General features: G+C 34.5%; 1 protein-coding gene across 1 annotated transcript in view; it reads left to right on the top strand.

The window, feature by feature from the left end:
• Positions 1–9771: 9771 nt before the first annotated feature.
• The window catches only part of LOC135715636 (uncharacterized), a gene marked incomplete at its 5' end in the record, with an annotated part of 38123 nt that continues 29466 nt past the window's right edge, over positions 9772–18428 (top strand). The window contains one exon of the mRNA XM_065238809.1: positions 9772–10264. Within this exon, the coding sequence (XP_065094881.1) occupies positions 9772–10264 (493 nt within the window). The remainder of the gene's footprint in view (positions 10265–18428) is intronic.

The raw sequence follows: 18428 nt of genomic DNA, 5'->3' as shown, positions 1-18428 counted from the left end.
ATCACTTCTTTCGATAGTCTCATGGATAACCTAACACCATGAAAATGTATAGAGAGTTTTTGTTTTAGCTCGATTATTAAAAAAAAAAAACGAGAGTAATCGTGTTCAAATAAAATTGGAGTTTCTTTGTTTCTGATCTTTCTTCTTTCTGAAAAATAAAACACAATATAGAGACAGGTTTAAACCCGAACCGGTTGACTTTCTTTTCGGATTGAAATATGTTTTGACCTTTCTATACTAAGGATATTTGAGATTGATTGATCATTGAGCTACATATGGTGTAGGAGCGTTGGTAGTTTTCAATAACTGTGCAGGTGTTAAAAAGATACCAAGTTGAGAGCAGGCGTGTAGAAAAACTTGCAAGAATAAAAAAGTTTAACTATGAATGATTCTTAAAAACATGTTAGGTGAAATTGTACCTAATTTAACCCTTCTACCTCTTTAGACATACTTAATGGATGTCTCCTAATTTTCATAGTTTTCAATCAGAAGCAGCCTTTTATACGAGAAAACTAAAAATGACAAATATATATATATATATATATATATATATATATATATATATATATATATATATATATTTGTCATTTTTAGTTTTATATATATGTTGATATGTTAATGTTAATGTGAATATTTGTTTGAAATGTTAATATTTTTACTGATACAATTTTCGTTTTTTGTGTTTAGATAATAGAGTTGATTTTACCAACAATCAATTCGAAACTGACGATTTTAAATTGGCTCACATATATATATATATATATATATATATATATATATATATATATATATATATATATATATGTGAGCCAATTTAAAATCGTCAGTTTCGAATTGATTGTTGGTAAAATCAACTCTATTATCTAAACACAAAAAACGAAAATTGTATCAGTAAAAATATTAACATTTCAATTTAAAAGTACTCAAAAATTCGTTACTTGAACTATGACAATATTTGAAACAACAAGGTTATTTTCAATCCAAAAGTAGATGTTTTGATTTTAACTTGCAGTTTTAAAAGTGCAAAGTTTCAAACAAAAATTGTTTTACTGTCAAAACTACTTCTTCGGGGGTAGGTTTCTACTCATTTCTGGTTAGTTTTTGGATAACGTGAGTAAATAAAAAGAAAAACGCGCAAAACGGGAATTGAAAAGCTTGCTTTATTAATTTATATTGGACCAGTTTTCAAATTACATCCCTGCTGCATTCACCGGATCATCCGTGAGCTAGACCGGCTGAAAATATATACAGGATGAACATGGTAAGTATATCTACGATAATGACTTGTTCAGACTACAGAGTTTTTTTTTACGATAACAGAATCGTTTTTCTTTTCCGAAATTTCAGTATCAGTCAAAAGTAAGATCATCGTTCCGGATTGGGCCACACCGCGCTCTGAGCCAGATGGTTGAAACAGTAGGTGACAGTAGCATCACAGTTTAATGTTGAAGCAGGGTGAGTGGATTGCATTGACGAGAAAGAAGGGATGCTAACGAGGATGACGAGACATTCCACAATTCAGTAAAAATACTATATTAGTATTATAATAAAAAAATATAAATACGTAAAAAATCAAAACAACGAATTTTATGTTTAAAAAGAAATTAAATTAAATTTGCTGAACCACGCTATCATTTAAAAATAATATAAAATTATTTTGATCTACCCTGTTCTTAGTTTGACAGTTCTGCTATTTCATTTCAAAAATAGAAACTTTTAATTTGACATTTTCAAATTTAATCTTAAAAGTTGTGACTTTTAAAATAAAAGGATTCGGAATTTTTATTTTAACTGCTCATGTTTTTTGTAATTGAAAGTTTCTGACTTTATCCAAAAAGAACCAATGCAAACTTTTAATTCTACCAATGGTTTTTTAAAAATTCTATTATCGTTTATTTTTTGTGTTTATTCCGTTCGAAACCGAATACCCATACAACTTTTTTATGTGAAATTTGTTTCGAAATGAGTATATAATAGGGGTGAGTATCTATTTATCGGTATAAATATTTACACATTTATGCCAAACGGCAGTTATGTATGTCAACTGACATTATGCCCAACGGCATTATGCATAAAGTGGGATGGAGTAAAAAATCAAAAAAACATATTAGTAATGTTAAATATCGTGTGTGACAATCTTTAGCCACAACAAATACGTTGGCGTCGCTCTTCAAGCATTTTCGAAGGGGAAGCTGTGTAACGGCGAGTAAAAATTCCGTCCTTGGTGATTGCGCTATGCATGCAATGGTGAAAACGGCAAAAGAAAACAAGAAATGTTATGAGTTCCTTGTGAAAGTTTGTTTAATCAATTAAGAGGAATAGTTTGGGCTAATGCTTTCTTTTTGTTGGCAGAAAAGGCCTAATCAGAATCCATGTAGCGAATGTTGACACGTACAGCATCTATTTTAAATTGTTATTGCAACACATATCTACTGTACAAAGACAATAAGTGCGTGTATGATAAAAGTCTACTAAAGTACATAATTTGATTCATCGCATAGTTATGCTACTATTGTTAAATAATCTACGTAAACGTGATTTAAGGAGTGAAATCAGCTATTACGGCACTTTACGGAAGATGGGAATAAACATACATTCTAATTCTATCGTCAGCTATAGGATTTCTGGCACATCATTTTTTAATAGTTGGAACTTTAAATCTAAATCAAGCTTATTTTTTTTAAGGTGCAATATTCGCGCATGTATCATACTTCATTTTGGTCCCCAATTGGCTAAAAACATAAAGCAATCGAGAAGCTAAAAAAAAGTTGAAATGGAAGCAGGCGTAAGAATAAAAAACAGGTTAGGTTATATTTCAAGGGAGAAATTGTTATAGAACAATCGTTGTTCGCTTTACTTTATTTTCATTGATCAGTTACTGTTACTTACGTTAAATTAATGTGTCAAATGACTTGTTCTGATGTAAGGTATACTAGGGAAAATTGGAACAACGCGTCTTGGATGATATTGAAAAAGTAAAATGCCTTGTTTATAGCAAAAAAAGTAAACAAACAAAGATTGAAGCATTATGGTTATAGATAGTGTTATCATTTAAAAGAAAAATCACTACGCGAAGAAGAATTTGTGTGTTGTCGGCAGGCATGGAAAATCATTTACATTCATTAACATTAATTTGCCTATAACTTTTTAAATCAACAGAATTCAGTAAAATGATGTATTAAGCTTTTGTAGGTTTTAATATTAGCTGCAATTTTTGTCACTAACGCACATATGCATGTTAAACCAGAGCAAAAAGAGCCCACCATTGTTCTTCAGTGAATGTTATAACATTCACATTCACTAAAAAACAATAATAAGTTCTGTCCACTTTAGTTCGTCATGCATAAGAGATACAGATTTGAGATATAAACAAAAGTTGTACTTTTTTAACTATTTGTTTGTATTACTTCTGCCTGAAGTCAAAGATTTACATAGTTGAAGATGATAATTTCAAATAAAGTGGTAATTTTTATACGATAGATGAGGAGATGAAAGTATAGAGTTAGAGTACGGCAGTGTGAAAACTTTTTTAGGAAGGTACAAATCTGTATGATCATCTCTCTTTACCAAACTCCCCCGTTGGAAAGGGATGGTGAGGGGTTTTCCCCCCCCGCCACCAGTCACTGGGCCAGAAATGCAATCTAGCGGAGCAAAATAATAACTCTGAAACGAAGCATTTCCGCGACTTGGTGTCTTCGGTAAAGTTTCTCATCATAATAAGTTCCATCTATTGACATAAAAAATAATTCAAAACTCTTCCGCAAAGATGGCACCAGAATCTAATTTCTTTCTCTGACATTTTGGAGACTTGATGTCTTACCATATATATTTTTTTTTGCTTTATTAGAGAGATTTTCAGCCTTGGGCTGGTTCATCTCTTAAAGACGAGGGGTGGGGACTTCAGACGGGAGTCCACCTAATTACAGAGCTAATAGGAAGGGGAGGTGAGGTTCCAGAGGAGAACCCCGAGGATACGGAGTTAGGAGATGGGTGGGAGCTCCAGAAGGGAGTCTCCATAATAACAGAGTTTTAATATTTCAGAGTTGGGAATTTTCCTTTAATACTACCCATGTTACTGTCCTTTTGGATTACACAGCAAAAAAATAATTTTGATATCACGTCAAAGTGGATGCACTACAATCATGTCGCAAATATGGTGTAATATTACTGGCTAAAAAGGACAAAATTATCAGTAATACAATGCATGAACTGACATTACGCTGCTTTTATTGCATTTGTTTATTTATGTGGTCATAAAAATTACATGAAATTTTCGACATGATTGTAGTGCATCCACTTTGATGTGATATCAAAATTATTTTTTTGCTGTGTATCGTGGTCAAGTGGTCAACTTCCGTGTCCTGTTCCTTTGTAGTCGCTGTGTTTAATTTTAGTGCCGTCATTCGTCCATTTCCGTGTCCTTGTACGTGCTTTGCTTGGTCTTACCATATAATGTTATACCATATAATGCAAACAGTAGGCTGTGGAGTTTTGACTTCTTCAGAAGAGTTGTTTATTTTTTCAAGATAAACAACTTTGCTGAAGAACTCAAGCCTTCAAAACACCATTTCAATGCATTAAAAAAAAACTTATAGAAATAATACATGCTCCACTAAAATGATGAAATCTCAAAAACACCAAAATATACCTCTCTCAAATTTTGACATTTTGTTTATCGAGTATTGCTAAATTTTAGCTGAAAAAATCAGGTTGCGATTTTATGCGCTTTGGGAGATATTAAAGTTAAAAAATTGTTGTTTTTTCGGTTTTTCAACAATATCTTTAACATTTGAAGCTTAAACCAGTATGTTTCTTCCCAAAAGTTATTCATTTAATGCATTTGCATAAAAATGTTCCATATAGTCTAAAATGATCGAAAACATTAGATTTTTGTTTGTTGAAAGTCAATAGTGTTTTTCAATAATTGCGCAGTTGAATTCTCAAAAATACTTGTGGACGAGAATAATAAGCACACGGAGAAGTTTTTTATAACTACTGACAAACATGAGAAAGACCGAAAAGTTGTACATCACCTGTGCTACGTCATTTAAAAAGAATCGCAATTCCGAATTATGTTCCAATTGGGGAATTATTTACAATTGTTAATTGAGAGTTTGCATGCTAAGCTTTGATTTCTTTGACAAACATAATTACACATTACAAACATAATGTTGTAATCTGTGCCCATGGAAACGTATATGGTTTGTGATAGAATTTCCATTTATGTGTTCCGCATGAAAATAATATGGCAACCTTGTGGAGTGTTGTAATGTACACGGCCACTGAGAATAACTAAGATAGAGAGTCACTTCTACTCAGAGGCATGGATAAATTTCTAAATATTGCAGGAACTCAGCTCTGAGAAATTTCTTATACAACTGAGTAGAAGCGATTCTGAGTTATTCTCAGTGGCCGTGTATCCAAAAAGACATTTTAACAAATACTTAAAGTACAATGGCGGTAAGCAACCCAACCAGTTTTACCTTTTAATATTATACCTGTATTGAAGATATGCCAAATTTTTATACAGAATCGGATATACCGATCTTGACATCGGATACGAGGCTAATACGCAAATGTAGGTATATTCGTCATTCTTTTGTTGAGTTGATTTTGTTTTGCTATGTGATGCGAATGAGACAAATTTACACTATTTTTTTTATTTATCTACAGCAGTCATGCTCATCATGTGTATTTGGTTCTCAGTATCCTTTCCCTATATTTTTTTATGTACTGCAAACTTCGCAAAAAGATTGTCCTTAGGAAAGCTGAATGAAATATTCTCTTGAATGATTTTCTATCATTGTCCATGGGCTAGATATTATTTTTTTATCCTCAACGACAAGGGAAGCGTGAGTCACTCATTTTTTTAAAAAGTTTGTTTTATTCTAGGATTGGTTTCAATTGTACTATTATTGTAAAAGGACTGTTTTTAACAACAATTTAATGCAGTATCAACGTAAATAAGTTTTGCCACATACGTAATGTATGAGCCTTATAAAATGTACAGGGAATATATTTGTGATACATTGGCTGTAGTATGCGCATTTAGTACTTAACATCCTTAAACCTTTTTCCTAGTCCTGACTACTTCAAACTAGAGGAACAGGACTCCTCAGTAATCAAAGGAAGACATCTTAGTCCTTCTTACTTGTTATGCTTTGTAATAGTGATAAGTCCTTGAGTTGCCTGGATCGAGAGTGATCTTGAAACAAGGAAAAAAAAATGAGTTAGTCTTCATCTATGTGATTCCTAATATTTTATTCATTGTTTCCTAGTTTGAAGTAAGACTAGGGTTCTGATGCATGAGCAATATCGGTGTCATTGCATAATTTTGTTGCTAAGGAATCCAATTTTGACTGACAAACGGGCGCGCATTTGGAGGGTGCTCTCACTCTTCGAAGAGTATGAATAGCGGTACCTTTCAATTACACAGAAAAAAAAAGTTGTTGAATATTACATCCAAACTGCTGCAACCAGGTCAATCTATCGGTTGTGTAATATCAGGCATAACATTTGATAACGGCACAAAAGCATTTGTAAACAAACTTTCTAAGGCCCTTTACACGTGAACCAAAGTTCGCCCACGCAAACCAATACCACTTTCGGAAAGGTGATAGTTGCCCCTATCCGATGATCTTGTTGGTTTGCGTTGATGTACTTTGGTTCGCGTGCAAAGGGCCTTAGAAAGTTTGTTTACAAATGCTTTTGTGCCGTTATCAAATGTTATGCCTGATATAACGTTGTACGATGTACATCGATTTTGCGAACAAAATTACATCCATTGATGTAATATTGTCCCCCCTATTCTGCGAGTCACGTGACTCTCTCTCACCGGTGAGGTGACAATAGTCACCTCGTGTGAGGTGACTCTCCATTTGATTTGCACGGAGAGTCACCTCACACGAGGTGACAATTGTCACCTCACCGGTGACAGAGAGTCACGTGACTCGCAGAATAAGGGGGTGTATCTGCTTTTTGCTATTACATCATTATTTCATACATCAGCTTGAATTACATTGATCGATGTTACATTTTTTTTGCTGTGTAGAATCGATTCCTTGTGATGGAGGCAAGAATGACAACTATATCAAAACCTAATACTACATCATTTCTCAATAATTATGTGATGTAGTGATATACTACAACAGAGGAAGGAAAATTAAAAGTCTCTCTTCTTGGTGTCTCATTGTTCCTGCAGTATAATTATTGACGACCATCCCCTACATTATGCGTTTGAAAAATGCTAGGTATACGAATAGTGTGAAATGTGATTTTTTTTTGTAAAATATGGGGTGAGCATACGGTACTATAATTTTAGTCAGAACAAGGACATATATATCTTCAGTTAAATATTATTCAAGTTTTTGTTTTGTTTTTGATGCGCCCAGTGTATCTTATTTGCTATATCTAGACAGTTTCAAGATTGGGCAAATTGCTGCCATCTAAACCCATCAGAATAATACATAACTATGAAAATGAAGATAGGCTGATTTGTACAACAAGCAGAATAAATATATGTTACATTCCCAATTTTAAAATTACGCGTAACATTTAGTCGAATACTTGAAATTGTTATTATTATGCCATTTTAATTTTTTTAGTTAACAAATTTTTAGTAAGCTTTTTTACTTTTTCATAAAGAGAAGTATTCAAACCTTATTGATTTCCTATTTTTAAATACTGTAATTTAAAAAACGAAAAAAAAACAAGTTGAAAAACAACACAAATCAATTGCCATCGATGGACGTTTCTGCAAAGTACATCCGCATTTAAATAAGGATAATAAGGTTAACAAGGTTTTGTTGTGTTGATGTTAATGATTATGTTATTCATACATAAGTAATTTGATTAGGAAAAAATGAAACAATATAAAGCTGGTGCTGGGCCCTGAAGAAAAGAAAGATGAGAAAAGATTACCAGTCATTTTTTGTCGAGAAATAAATCCATCATTCTAGGGGAATATATATTTTACCATTTTCACATTTAGGGCAATAAAAAGACATTAACGATTTTTGAAAAAAAAAAATCAAAAGACAAGCCTATTTAAAATAAAGTGAATACTCATTATTTTTTAAACACAAATCATTCTGGTAAAAATACGCGCAAACAGAGAACAAACACAATGTTTTATCCCAAGTATATTTTTAATTTATACTTTTTTTTAATTACAAATATAATGTATCCATCAACAAAATGAATATGTAAATTATCACATACATCTAAACAAATTATAATTTTTTTTTTGAAGAATATTCAGTTTTAAGAAAATAAGTTGTTTATATTTGACAGAAATACAGAATACATTTATATTTGGAAATAACTCTTTTTTAGTAACGGCAGTGTACAAAATGCAGTGGTTTGGAAATAATGAGAAATCGAAGTGCATTTTCTAAATTAATATATTTTTGTTTAATCTTGTGTTGATGTGTTGCGTTTAGTTCTGGTTATTTTTTACTAATATGACTTTATTTTTCAGATGGCGTTTGCACAAAGCTGAGAATTCACGACTCGCTGGAACTGAACCCCCAGGATGTTCCTTCGCAGTATATGTCATGGACAGATTCGTTACTTAGAAGTCAGATAAAACTGAGTGGGACTGTTGCAGCAGTAAATGATCAGTTTTCGATGACATCGTGCTATAAGGGGCGTACCAAAAATAGTCATGTGCAGGATACTGAAAAATATCATTGCCTCGCATGTAATCGCAAGTACCTACGGAAAAAAAGCTTAACACGACATTTACGCTACGAGTGTGGTAAACAACCGCTATATCTATGTCCCGTTGAACTGTGCTCTTACAAGGCATTCTATCGGGTTGTGCTCGAGAAACACATACACACGCACATGAAGAAATGATAAGTCGACAGTTTAAAAAAGATCTGTGAATAAAATTGGTTTTTTTAAACCACCAAACTAACAATTTACTAATTTCTGCAATTCTCACAAAACGATGGTTTATTGCGTTTGTTTACGTCTGTTCATAATGAAATAATTTATCTTACTAAGGTAGAAAACAATGATTACTTTTTTATGCATACACAACATAACTAATGAAGTAGAGGACGGCTGTAGAGGTTCACGCTCTGTCAAATATTTGTTTATCAGTCAAATAGCTTAAATGAAAACACATTTATCATTCATGTGAACGTTTCAGCAGTTGAGGTCATCAAGTAGTATTGTTTTTACCTTTATATATAGTTAGTAACATTGTTCTATTACTTTTGGTCGAGTGTTCATTTTATTTACAAACATAATGTATGATAAATTGTGCCATAGATATCCACGGACACACATATTTTACCATTATTTCAACAATTCATATAGTTGAAGTCAACAACAACTGTTTCAAAACAGTTGTTTATTTAACAGACGTTTAGTTAATTCACTAAATTTTGAATCAATAATATATTGCAATCCGTGAGTCAACAATATTCTTGTTGAGTGCCTGAATGACTACCAACAAAAAGTATAGCAACCAATCAAACCCACCGACACGTTTGTTATGCGTACAAATTCAGTGACTGATAAACCGATATTAGGCAAAGTATACTAAATATTTATTAAATTTGTCTGATAAGTTTGCTTCTTGATTTAACAACATCTAGTTTGTATCTAACAATGTAACTAACCTACTAATCTACTAACGCTCTATATTTTTCTCTTTCTTTTCTCCCGTTTTGGTCTGCACACACACAACCAATTTCTTAAACAAATGAATCTTTACTGTAAAACAATCTAAATAAACCCACGAATCCAATCGTCTTACAGCAGACGACAGTAGCTCACTTGGTGGTGGTTATACTAAGATCAAGCTCGAAAACTTTAACCTCTGGTCGGATGCGGACTATATTTCTATTGCCGATCAGTCGATCACTTCGTCTGATGGATCACCGCATCCGTCGTCGAACTATCTTCCAATTTGGCGCAAAGCATCCAAGTCGGCAACCCGCATTACTCCCGGTCGGATCAAGATAGCAGCTAGAAAGACCTCTTCGCTGTGTGCTCCGGTGGTCCCTTCTCCAAGCAAGGCTTCGCAAAAGACATCGATAATTTCACTGAACAGTAGTAACTCCAGTGTAGGATCGAATTCGTCGCTTCCATCCAATGGTACCAGCGCCACTGGTGTGCGCAAAGAGGATCAAATTGTGTTTCAACATGAGAACGATACCAAGCCGTGGAAGTGCAAGACATGTGGCCGTAATTACAAATGGAAAAACAGTCTCAAGTGCCACATCAAAAATGAATGTGGTGTTCCGCCAAAGTATATTTGTGAGCGCATGTGTGGTTACAAGACGCACATCCACAGTAACCTGAAACGCCATCTGAACTCGAAGTTTTGTAAACCCAATTGAGGTTAAGTCACCGCTCCTAGAGGAGTCTGCCGCTTTTCTTGAAGCCTCCATCGAATACCATTAAAATATCAATTACCACGCACAGTCACCCATGAAACAAAAAAAAAAAAACAAAAAACATTAAAGGGCAATCTTCAATGCACTCGTGCAATACACATTTCCTAAAGTGTTTTTTTTTTTCTTTTTATTACACGCACAAAGAACATACATAGAAGTTTGTATTTTGTGCATAATAATGTCATACCATAGAAGTAACTCTAAGACAAGAAGGTCCCGAAGAAGCGTGCTCAACTTTTTTGCTCAGCTCTCAACTATCTCCGGTCCCAAGCTTATCGATGCACCCCTCGAAACATAGGAAAATCGAGAAATACTCAGAGGGAGGAGATAGGCGGAGAGAATGTTTTGAGCCAAATGAACTGTCAAAATCTGGGCCAATCGAACATTCCCATTAGATTTTTTCCTAGGATAATTGATCTTAGTTGGTTAACTAATAGCACCAAGAAATGTGCAAACTATTGCGATGCACTCAAATATTATTTTGCATGTAAATCGAATCAAAAGTAAAAGTCACGTGAAATGCTAGCTTACACGCAGAAAAATGGATTTTTGTTTCAGGGCCTAATGTATTTTGATTATTGACTCTACAACCGGTTTGTTGATTCAAAAATATATTTCTTTGAATCAACCGAATAATATATTTGAATCAATACCAATAATATATTAGGCCCTGAGCCAAAAATATATGCATTTGAATTTAAAAATCATTTCTCCGCGTGCATAACAAAGGTTGCAAGATAATTTAGGTACAAATCTCTGCTGCCGAATTGTGATTTGTTTTCTCCGTCCATCTCTCCCTCTGAGTATTTCTAAGAAAATCCAAGAACCCTCCATTTTATCTGTAAAACTTTCATTGCGAATCAAAACAAACATAGTGTAGTACTAGAATTTCGACTAGAATTGAGTACGTTAATCGATTTGCTTGGGACCAATAGGCTAGTCAAGTAGTGATCCAATTTTAAATCGTTAGTTTTCAACCGGTGTTCATACGTTTCTTCGGAACCTACTAGCAACAATCAACACGAAACTATCGATTTTAAATTGGCTCATTACTTGACTAGCCTATTGGTCCCAAGCAAATCGATTTAGGTACCCCATTCTAGTCGAAATTCTAGTACTACACAATGTTTGTTTTGATTCGCTTGAAAGTTTGACAGATAAAATGAGGGGTTAGTGGATTTTCCTATGTTTCGAGGGGTGAATCGATTAGCTTGGGACCGAAGAGAGTACCAGAGCTGAGCCAAAAAATTGAGCATGTTTCTTCGGGACCTACTAGTCTTAGAGTTACCTCTATGCTACTTGTCTTATGGCGGTAAGCTCCAACTCGGATTAACTTTTAATACCGTCCCTGTTTGGATGATCTGCGAAGTGTTTGCCTAGCATCGTGTTGAATAACTCTGATGTCGACATCAAAGCAGCCGGACATTCTTGATCGGGATTTAATCCGAGGATAATACCGATTGGAGCTTACCGCCATTAGAGTTACCTCTATGCTTATACGCTATGCGAGAAAAATAGAAAATAAAAATTGAACAGCAGAAAAAAAAATTAAATTAAATTTAGTCACATGTACCAATTACCGCTCACGTTTCAGTGAGGTGTTCCAATTAACGTTCGGTTTGATCTTATTTTCCTTTCATTTTTATTTGATAATAATTGTATTTAGTGATATTGTTTTGAACAGTTAGCGTGTTCTGTAGCAGTTGATTTTATTATATTAACGTAACATCGATAAAATGGTCCTTTACATAGTTATTCATAGTCATAACTTTTTTATACTTTTTAAAACTATATAACAGTCAACGGTCTAGGATTTTCATTACAATATTGACTGCACAATTGATTCGGCCGGAACACAGTAGTTGGTAGCAGCATGAAGAACTGACAATTCACGTTTTCCAGCTTTTGCGGAACATACATTCTTCTTTTGGGCTGTTCATATACCACGAGGACGCTTTAGGAGGGAGAGGCAAATCCATTGTCCATACAAATTCTTAAAAAATGTGTGTATGACTATCCACGCAGGGGGCGGGAGGATGTGATTTGGTCCAAAATCTCTCAAAAATTGTCCACCTGGACTGTAGCTCTTTTCAGTTAAATTATAATACAAACAAAGGCCACGCCAAACGACAAATCGGAAAAACTCGACCTTTTCCGATTTGCATACATGTGTGTTATGGGCATTCATTCCCATTTTTACAAAAAATCGGCCTATCGGATGTTGTAATTTTGTGCAAAATGGCGTCTTTGTCATTTTTCAATAAATAGAAGCACGAAAACGTCACTTCTGATCGAAATGACCTCTGAGATTCAGTTGTAGAAAAAATAAAGGCTTTCTGGGAAAGGAAAAATATACAAGATATTTTTTAGTAAAAAAATTAAAAAAATGTTAAAAACTGAAATATTTCAAAAAGTAAGGGCAATATTTATAATTCATTTTTTAAAAAGCTCATGAATACTTTTGGCCGAATTTTTGCAAAAATGTGAATGATTGCCCATAACACATAATAATGCAAAGTTTCTTGCAAATCAGAGAAGGTCGAGTATAAATTGTATTTATTTTATTTTATTTGGTCTGGCATTGGTCAGGATGTTTTTATGAGCGATAATTGGTACTCATCAAATAAATTATTATTATTATTTATCTTTATTAGGGAGGCTTTCAGCCTTGGGCTGGTTCGCCTGCACTCTCATCAAATAAATACATTTTGATTCAGGAACATGTAAATGCACTTTGTAGTCCTCAAGAAGCTTTGGTTTAAGCATGCATAGGGGTAGGCGGGGCATAGTGGGCATGTTAAGCATTTCACCATACATCTAATAAAGTAAGTCATATTATTGTACATTTGCAGCGTTAAATCTTGGAAAGGTATCTTATTATCATAAACTGACCGTTGAAATGTGAAAAAAAATGAACGAGATGAAAACCACATGTTTTTGGAACGTGTGAAATTGTGAATCTAAGATACCAGGTGGGGCATAGTGAGCAGGCCACGTTTTGTACAAATTGATTGTTTCATGTATACTCTTGAAAGGTTAAACCTTTGTCCAACAGTTTACGAGGTATTAGTGGATTGAGGGGTAGAATACATTCCGGAAACCCCTGACCCAGTCTTTGCCAGCTAGTTGACTCTCGACGTTTAACGGGTGCTGTATTTTATTCCGAACCGCCACCTGAAAAGTCAAGCTGCGGATGTCTCGAACAGTTATTCCGTAACAGGAAACTTCCAGCTTTAGGATATGCGACACCAGTTCGTTTTCCTCAGCGTTCGAAAAAACAGTAGCAAATGATCCGATATGCTTTTTTTCTGGAGTCACCGAAATAACGTAACGTCCTAGAGTTGCACGTGGAACACAATACTCACGAGACGTTTGATTCACGGATTCCCCACGGTTTACTGCTTCCACTGTCCTTTCCATGTTGTCCTTTGACCACTTTTACAGAACTGAACTCTTCTTGTAATTGCGGACCATATTACCGACACTTGCGATACGCATCAAAACAAAAACAAACCACTGCTAAGGCTCTGAACCATTTGGAGCATTATTTTAACTTTTGGTTAAAATTTGACAGATGGAAAGTTATCGATTAACCCTGCTATCCGAGCGTGGTTACTTCTGACAGACAAGAAGTTAAATTTTGACAACCTTGGCTAAGTTCTTCTCGAAAACCGGTCGATCGACAGCACAGGGATTTTCGAACATAGAAAATAACTTTCGAAATGTCACTTTTAACCACGAGTTAAATTTAACTCGGCAAATGGTTCACAGCCTTACTCTACCCATCCGACGGTTGCTCACTATGCCCCACCCTATTTAGGCTCTGAACCATTTGGTGGATTATTTTAACTTTTGGTTAAAATTTGACAGATGAAAAGTTATCGATTAACCCTGCTTTCCGAGCATGGTTATTTCTGACAGACAAGAAGTTAAATTTTGACAACCGTGGCTCGAAAACCGGTCGATCGACAGCACTGGGATTTTCGAACATAGAAAATAACTTTCGAAATGTCACTTTTAACCACGAGTTAAATTTAAGTCAGCAAATGGTTCACAGCCTTAAAAAAATCAACTGGTAGTTTTGATATTAAATTGAATACATATTATGTGTAATATGATGCAAACAGTCTGCGTATGCTTTGAAAACATGTTTAAGCTAAATAAATACCTACGACGCGGTATTCTGAGTTCTTAAAACCTTATTTAGGATTTTTATATCGGATCGGATTTTTATATTGCGTAGACAAGATATGCCCAACTTACACATTTTACGACATTTTTCAAAGTTTAAATGCGTTTTATACAATAATTCTCTAGAAATTAATTGCAGTGACGGCATTGAATTAATTTATTTTATTTTCTATTTTGAATAAATAGAAATTTATGGCTAAAATACAGGGTGCTCATTATGCCCCACCTGTTCACTACGCCTCGCCTACCCCTACTATAAACAAATCTACCCACCTGTGCTGATTTTAGCCAAAGAAAACTAGAAAACAACGTAAATTCAACTAAAATTGCAATTTTTTTCCCTTTTTCGTTTTTGTGACGCAAAAATGAGAACAGATTTTTGTCTAAATACAAATGTACTGAGAATGTAATGAATTAGGTTGTTAGTGGAATACTCATTAGAAGAAATCAATGTGATTATTTTTAATTTAATTCACTTTTTTATTGCTCTTAAAAGTACTGTCCACCGGTGGAAACTAACGATTTTAAATTAACTCACTACTTGACTAGCCTATTGAGTTCTCCAAGCCAGATCTCACGAACACTACACTAATAGTAAAGAGCCTGAATTTACAAAGAGACGACATGTCAAAATTGGAACAATCGATTGTCTGTCAAAGTCATAGGAAAAGTATTCATGAGAAATTTATTACACCCATTAAGTAGTAACTGTTAGCTACTGCCGCAACTCATTATTATTTTTAAAATAATTTACTCATAGATGAGTAAAGCCACTTTTATTAAAAATGGGTTAACTTTGACTCATGAAAGTAGGGTTTGTTTTCGTGTTGTTTTTCATTTCTACTTTAGAATGACAGTTTTTACAGCAAACAAAAAAATTCTCCCACCAAAAAAAAATTTAATCTCACTAACACACGCAAATCGCACTTATACGAACCCGCCTGGAGAGGACTATTAGCACAAACGAAGTGACATACGACTAACTGGCGAAGAAATCAATTAAAATTATGTGGTTCGTTGTAATAGAATTTTCTTAGAAGCTTGTGCCATCAACAGAATTTTTGTTTTGTTTTGAACTTCTTCGGACCTTCTAGTCTTTGAGTAACCTCTATGCTACTACTACCATAGATAATGAGGATGATGATAATTATGGTCCCACCTCTTACTCCTACAAAAGTTTGAGCTGGACGATTTATCTTTAAGATAATTAAATATGACATTTTAACCAGGTTAGCAAACAAAATCGAACTGGTTTCAGTTACAGATATAAATTCCCTCTATAGTTTACAGTTGCTTCACAGCGATATAAATGTGGAAAAGCTCAGGCGTCCACCTCTTAGTTCGCCTTTTTGTCCACTTAAAATATTCATAAGTATTAAAAGCGATCAAGACTTAATGAACAATCAACAAAGCATCCTATTACACTAGCAACCCCGCAATTTGATGCTATCATAATTTTCAGCAATGTCAGGAATGCTCACGAACCCCCAACATTTGCCAAAAAACTTACTACAAACTCAAGGTATCTTCCAAATAAGCTTCAAAATTGCATTTTTTATCAAATGTTAAATTCAGTCCTCAGTCCCCAGTATTCCGTAATACGCGCGCGAGGCTCAAACCTTTGTAGACTACTTTTTTTTAAATTAATCTACTATAAAATCAAATATTAAAAATCCATCATCACCATCGTGGCGAACAGAAATAGTTTTTGCAGTTCTACAATAGTTATTGAAATGTCATTATGACAGCTATCCATATAAAATAATCCGTTAGAGACTAGGTTAGAGATAACTTCGTCAAGATACATAATTTGTCAATTCATAAAAAATCACTGGATAACTGTTCAAAAGACAGTTTTAACGTGTGAAATGCAGTGTCTTTTAAATTCTGTAAGTGTTGCTGAACGTTTGATATGTCTAGAAATCGAATTGAAAACATTTATTCCTTTATAATATAATGAATTTTGTGAAGCACAAGTCAAGAAATGTGGTTTTCTTATTTCAACCGCGTTTCTAGTATTATATCTATGAAGTGACTCCCCTTTCAATTCGATCACACAAATATCGAGACAGCAAACCGTTAACTACTTTAAAAATGAACACCATAGTCAAATATACAATTCTTTGCTTCACCGACAACCATAAGGCGTCTAGCATCAAAGTTGAGGAAGTGAATCTATTACATCTCAAAATCAAACGCATTATTTTATTCTGCAAGCGCTGTAATCTCGATGTAGAAATAAAATGGAAGGTCAAGATTAGGAGAGATGATTGATTTGTATAGCTGTATTTTACTGGCAATAGTTAAATCGTTTTTCAGTCGACATTGTCAATGTGAGAGTTGAACTTAAGTGTGTCATCAATAATCACACCAAGATATTTAATCTCCCTAACGCGATCAATAGTCTTATCATGAATTACAACAGAGACGTTCTCATTTACTCGATTCCGCGAAATTACCATAAATTTAGTTTTACCATAGAGGTAACTCTAAGACCACTGGGTCCCGAAGAAAATCATTATTATTTTTGGCTCACTCAGTACCAGAACAACGGTCCCAAGCAGTCCCAAGCTATTTCACTCACCCCTGCATGTTCTGCATGAATCCACACACCCCTGATGTTATCTGTCAAACTTTCATAGCGAATCAAAACAAACATAGTGTAGTAATAGAATTTCAACTAGAATAGGGTACGTTAATCGTTTGCTTGGGACCAATAGGCTACTAAAGTGGTGAGCCAATTTAAAATCGTTAGTTTCGTATTGATTGTTGGTTTTACTTGCATTCAATTTCAACTGCTTGTACTTCAACCATCTACTTAGAGAACGCAAATCTTCATTCAAGTGTAAAACGGCATCATCCAAATCCTTAGCTGCAATGAATAACACAGTATCGTCTGCAAAAAGATTAATGTCGCAAAATCGTAAAACACGTCGCAAGTCATTAATATACATAATAAATAACAAGGGCCCTAATACCAACAATCAATACGAAACTAACGATTTTAAATTGGATCACCACTTTAGTCGCCTATTGGTCCCAAGCAAACGATTAACGTACCCTATTCTAGTTGAAATTCTATTACTACACTATGTTTGTTTTGATTCGCTATGAAAGTTTGACAGATAACATCAGGGGTGTGTGGATTCATGCAGAACATGCAGGGGTGAGTGAAATAGCTTGGGACTGCTTGGGACCGTTGTTCTGGTACTGAGTGAGCCAAAAATAATAATGATTTTCTTCGGGACCCAGTGGTCTTAGAGTTACCTCTATGCTAATACCATAGAGGTAATTCTAAGACTAGAAGGTCCCGAAATAACGTTCTTAACTTTTTGGCTCAGCTCTGGTACTCTCTTCGGTCCCAAGCTAATCGATTCACCCCTCGAAACATAGGAAAAACCAATAACCCCTCATTTTATCTGTTAAACTTTCATAGCAAATCAAAACAAACATTGCGTAGTACTAGAATTTCGACTAGAATGGGGTACGTTAATCGTTTGCTTGGGACCAAAAGCCGACCCCCTTCACTCTTTGGAATTTATAGAGACAGATAACAGCGCCAATAGGTCTTTGATGATACAACGTTGAACTGCAGCGTTGGAAGAAAACACGCACACCATCATCTATACATGTACGAACCCACACCACTGAGCGGAGGGTACATCGTCATCACTCAGCTTCGGCAGCTTTAGTTTACGATTTAATTCGCCGTCATTGAAAAATACCTTCTTTATAAAATAGAAAAGTAATCATTATTCCAACGTAATTTTTGAATAGCCAATATCGTGCAGCGTTGGCCAAGGAAGACGGCATATTTTATTACGT

Source organism: Ochlerotatus camptorhynchus, unplaced genomic scaffold (genome assembly GCF_037179485.1).
Source record: "Ochlerotatus camptorhynchus isolate MF236.1 unplaced genomic scaffold, CSIRO-AGI_Acam_v1.1 ptg000975l, whole genome shotgun sequence".
In the NCBI taxonomy this organism is placed as follows: domain Eukaryota; kingdom Metazoa; phylum Arthropoda; class Insecta; order Diptera; family Culicidae; genus Ochlerotatus; species Ochlerotatus camptorhynchus.
This window is presented reverse-complemented; position numbering and strand designations above follow the sequence as displayed.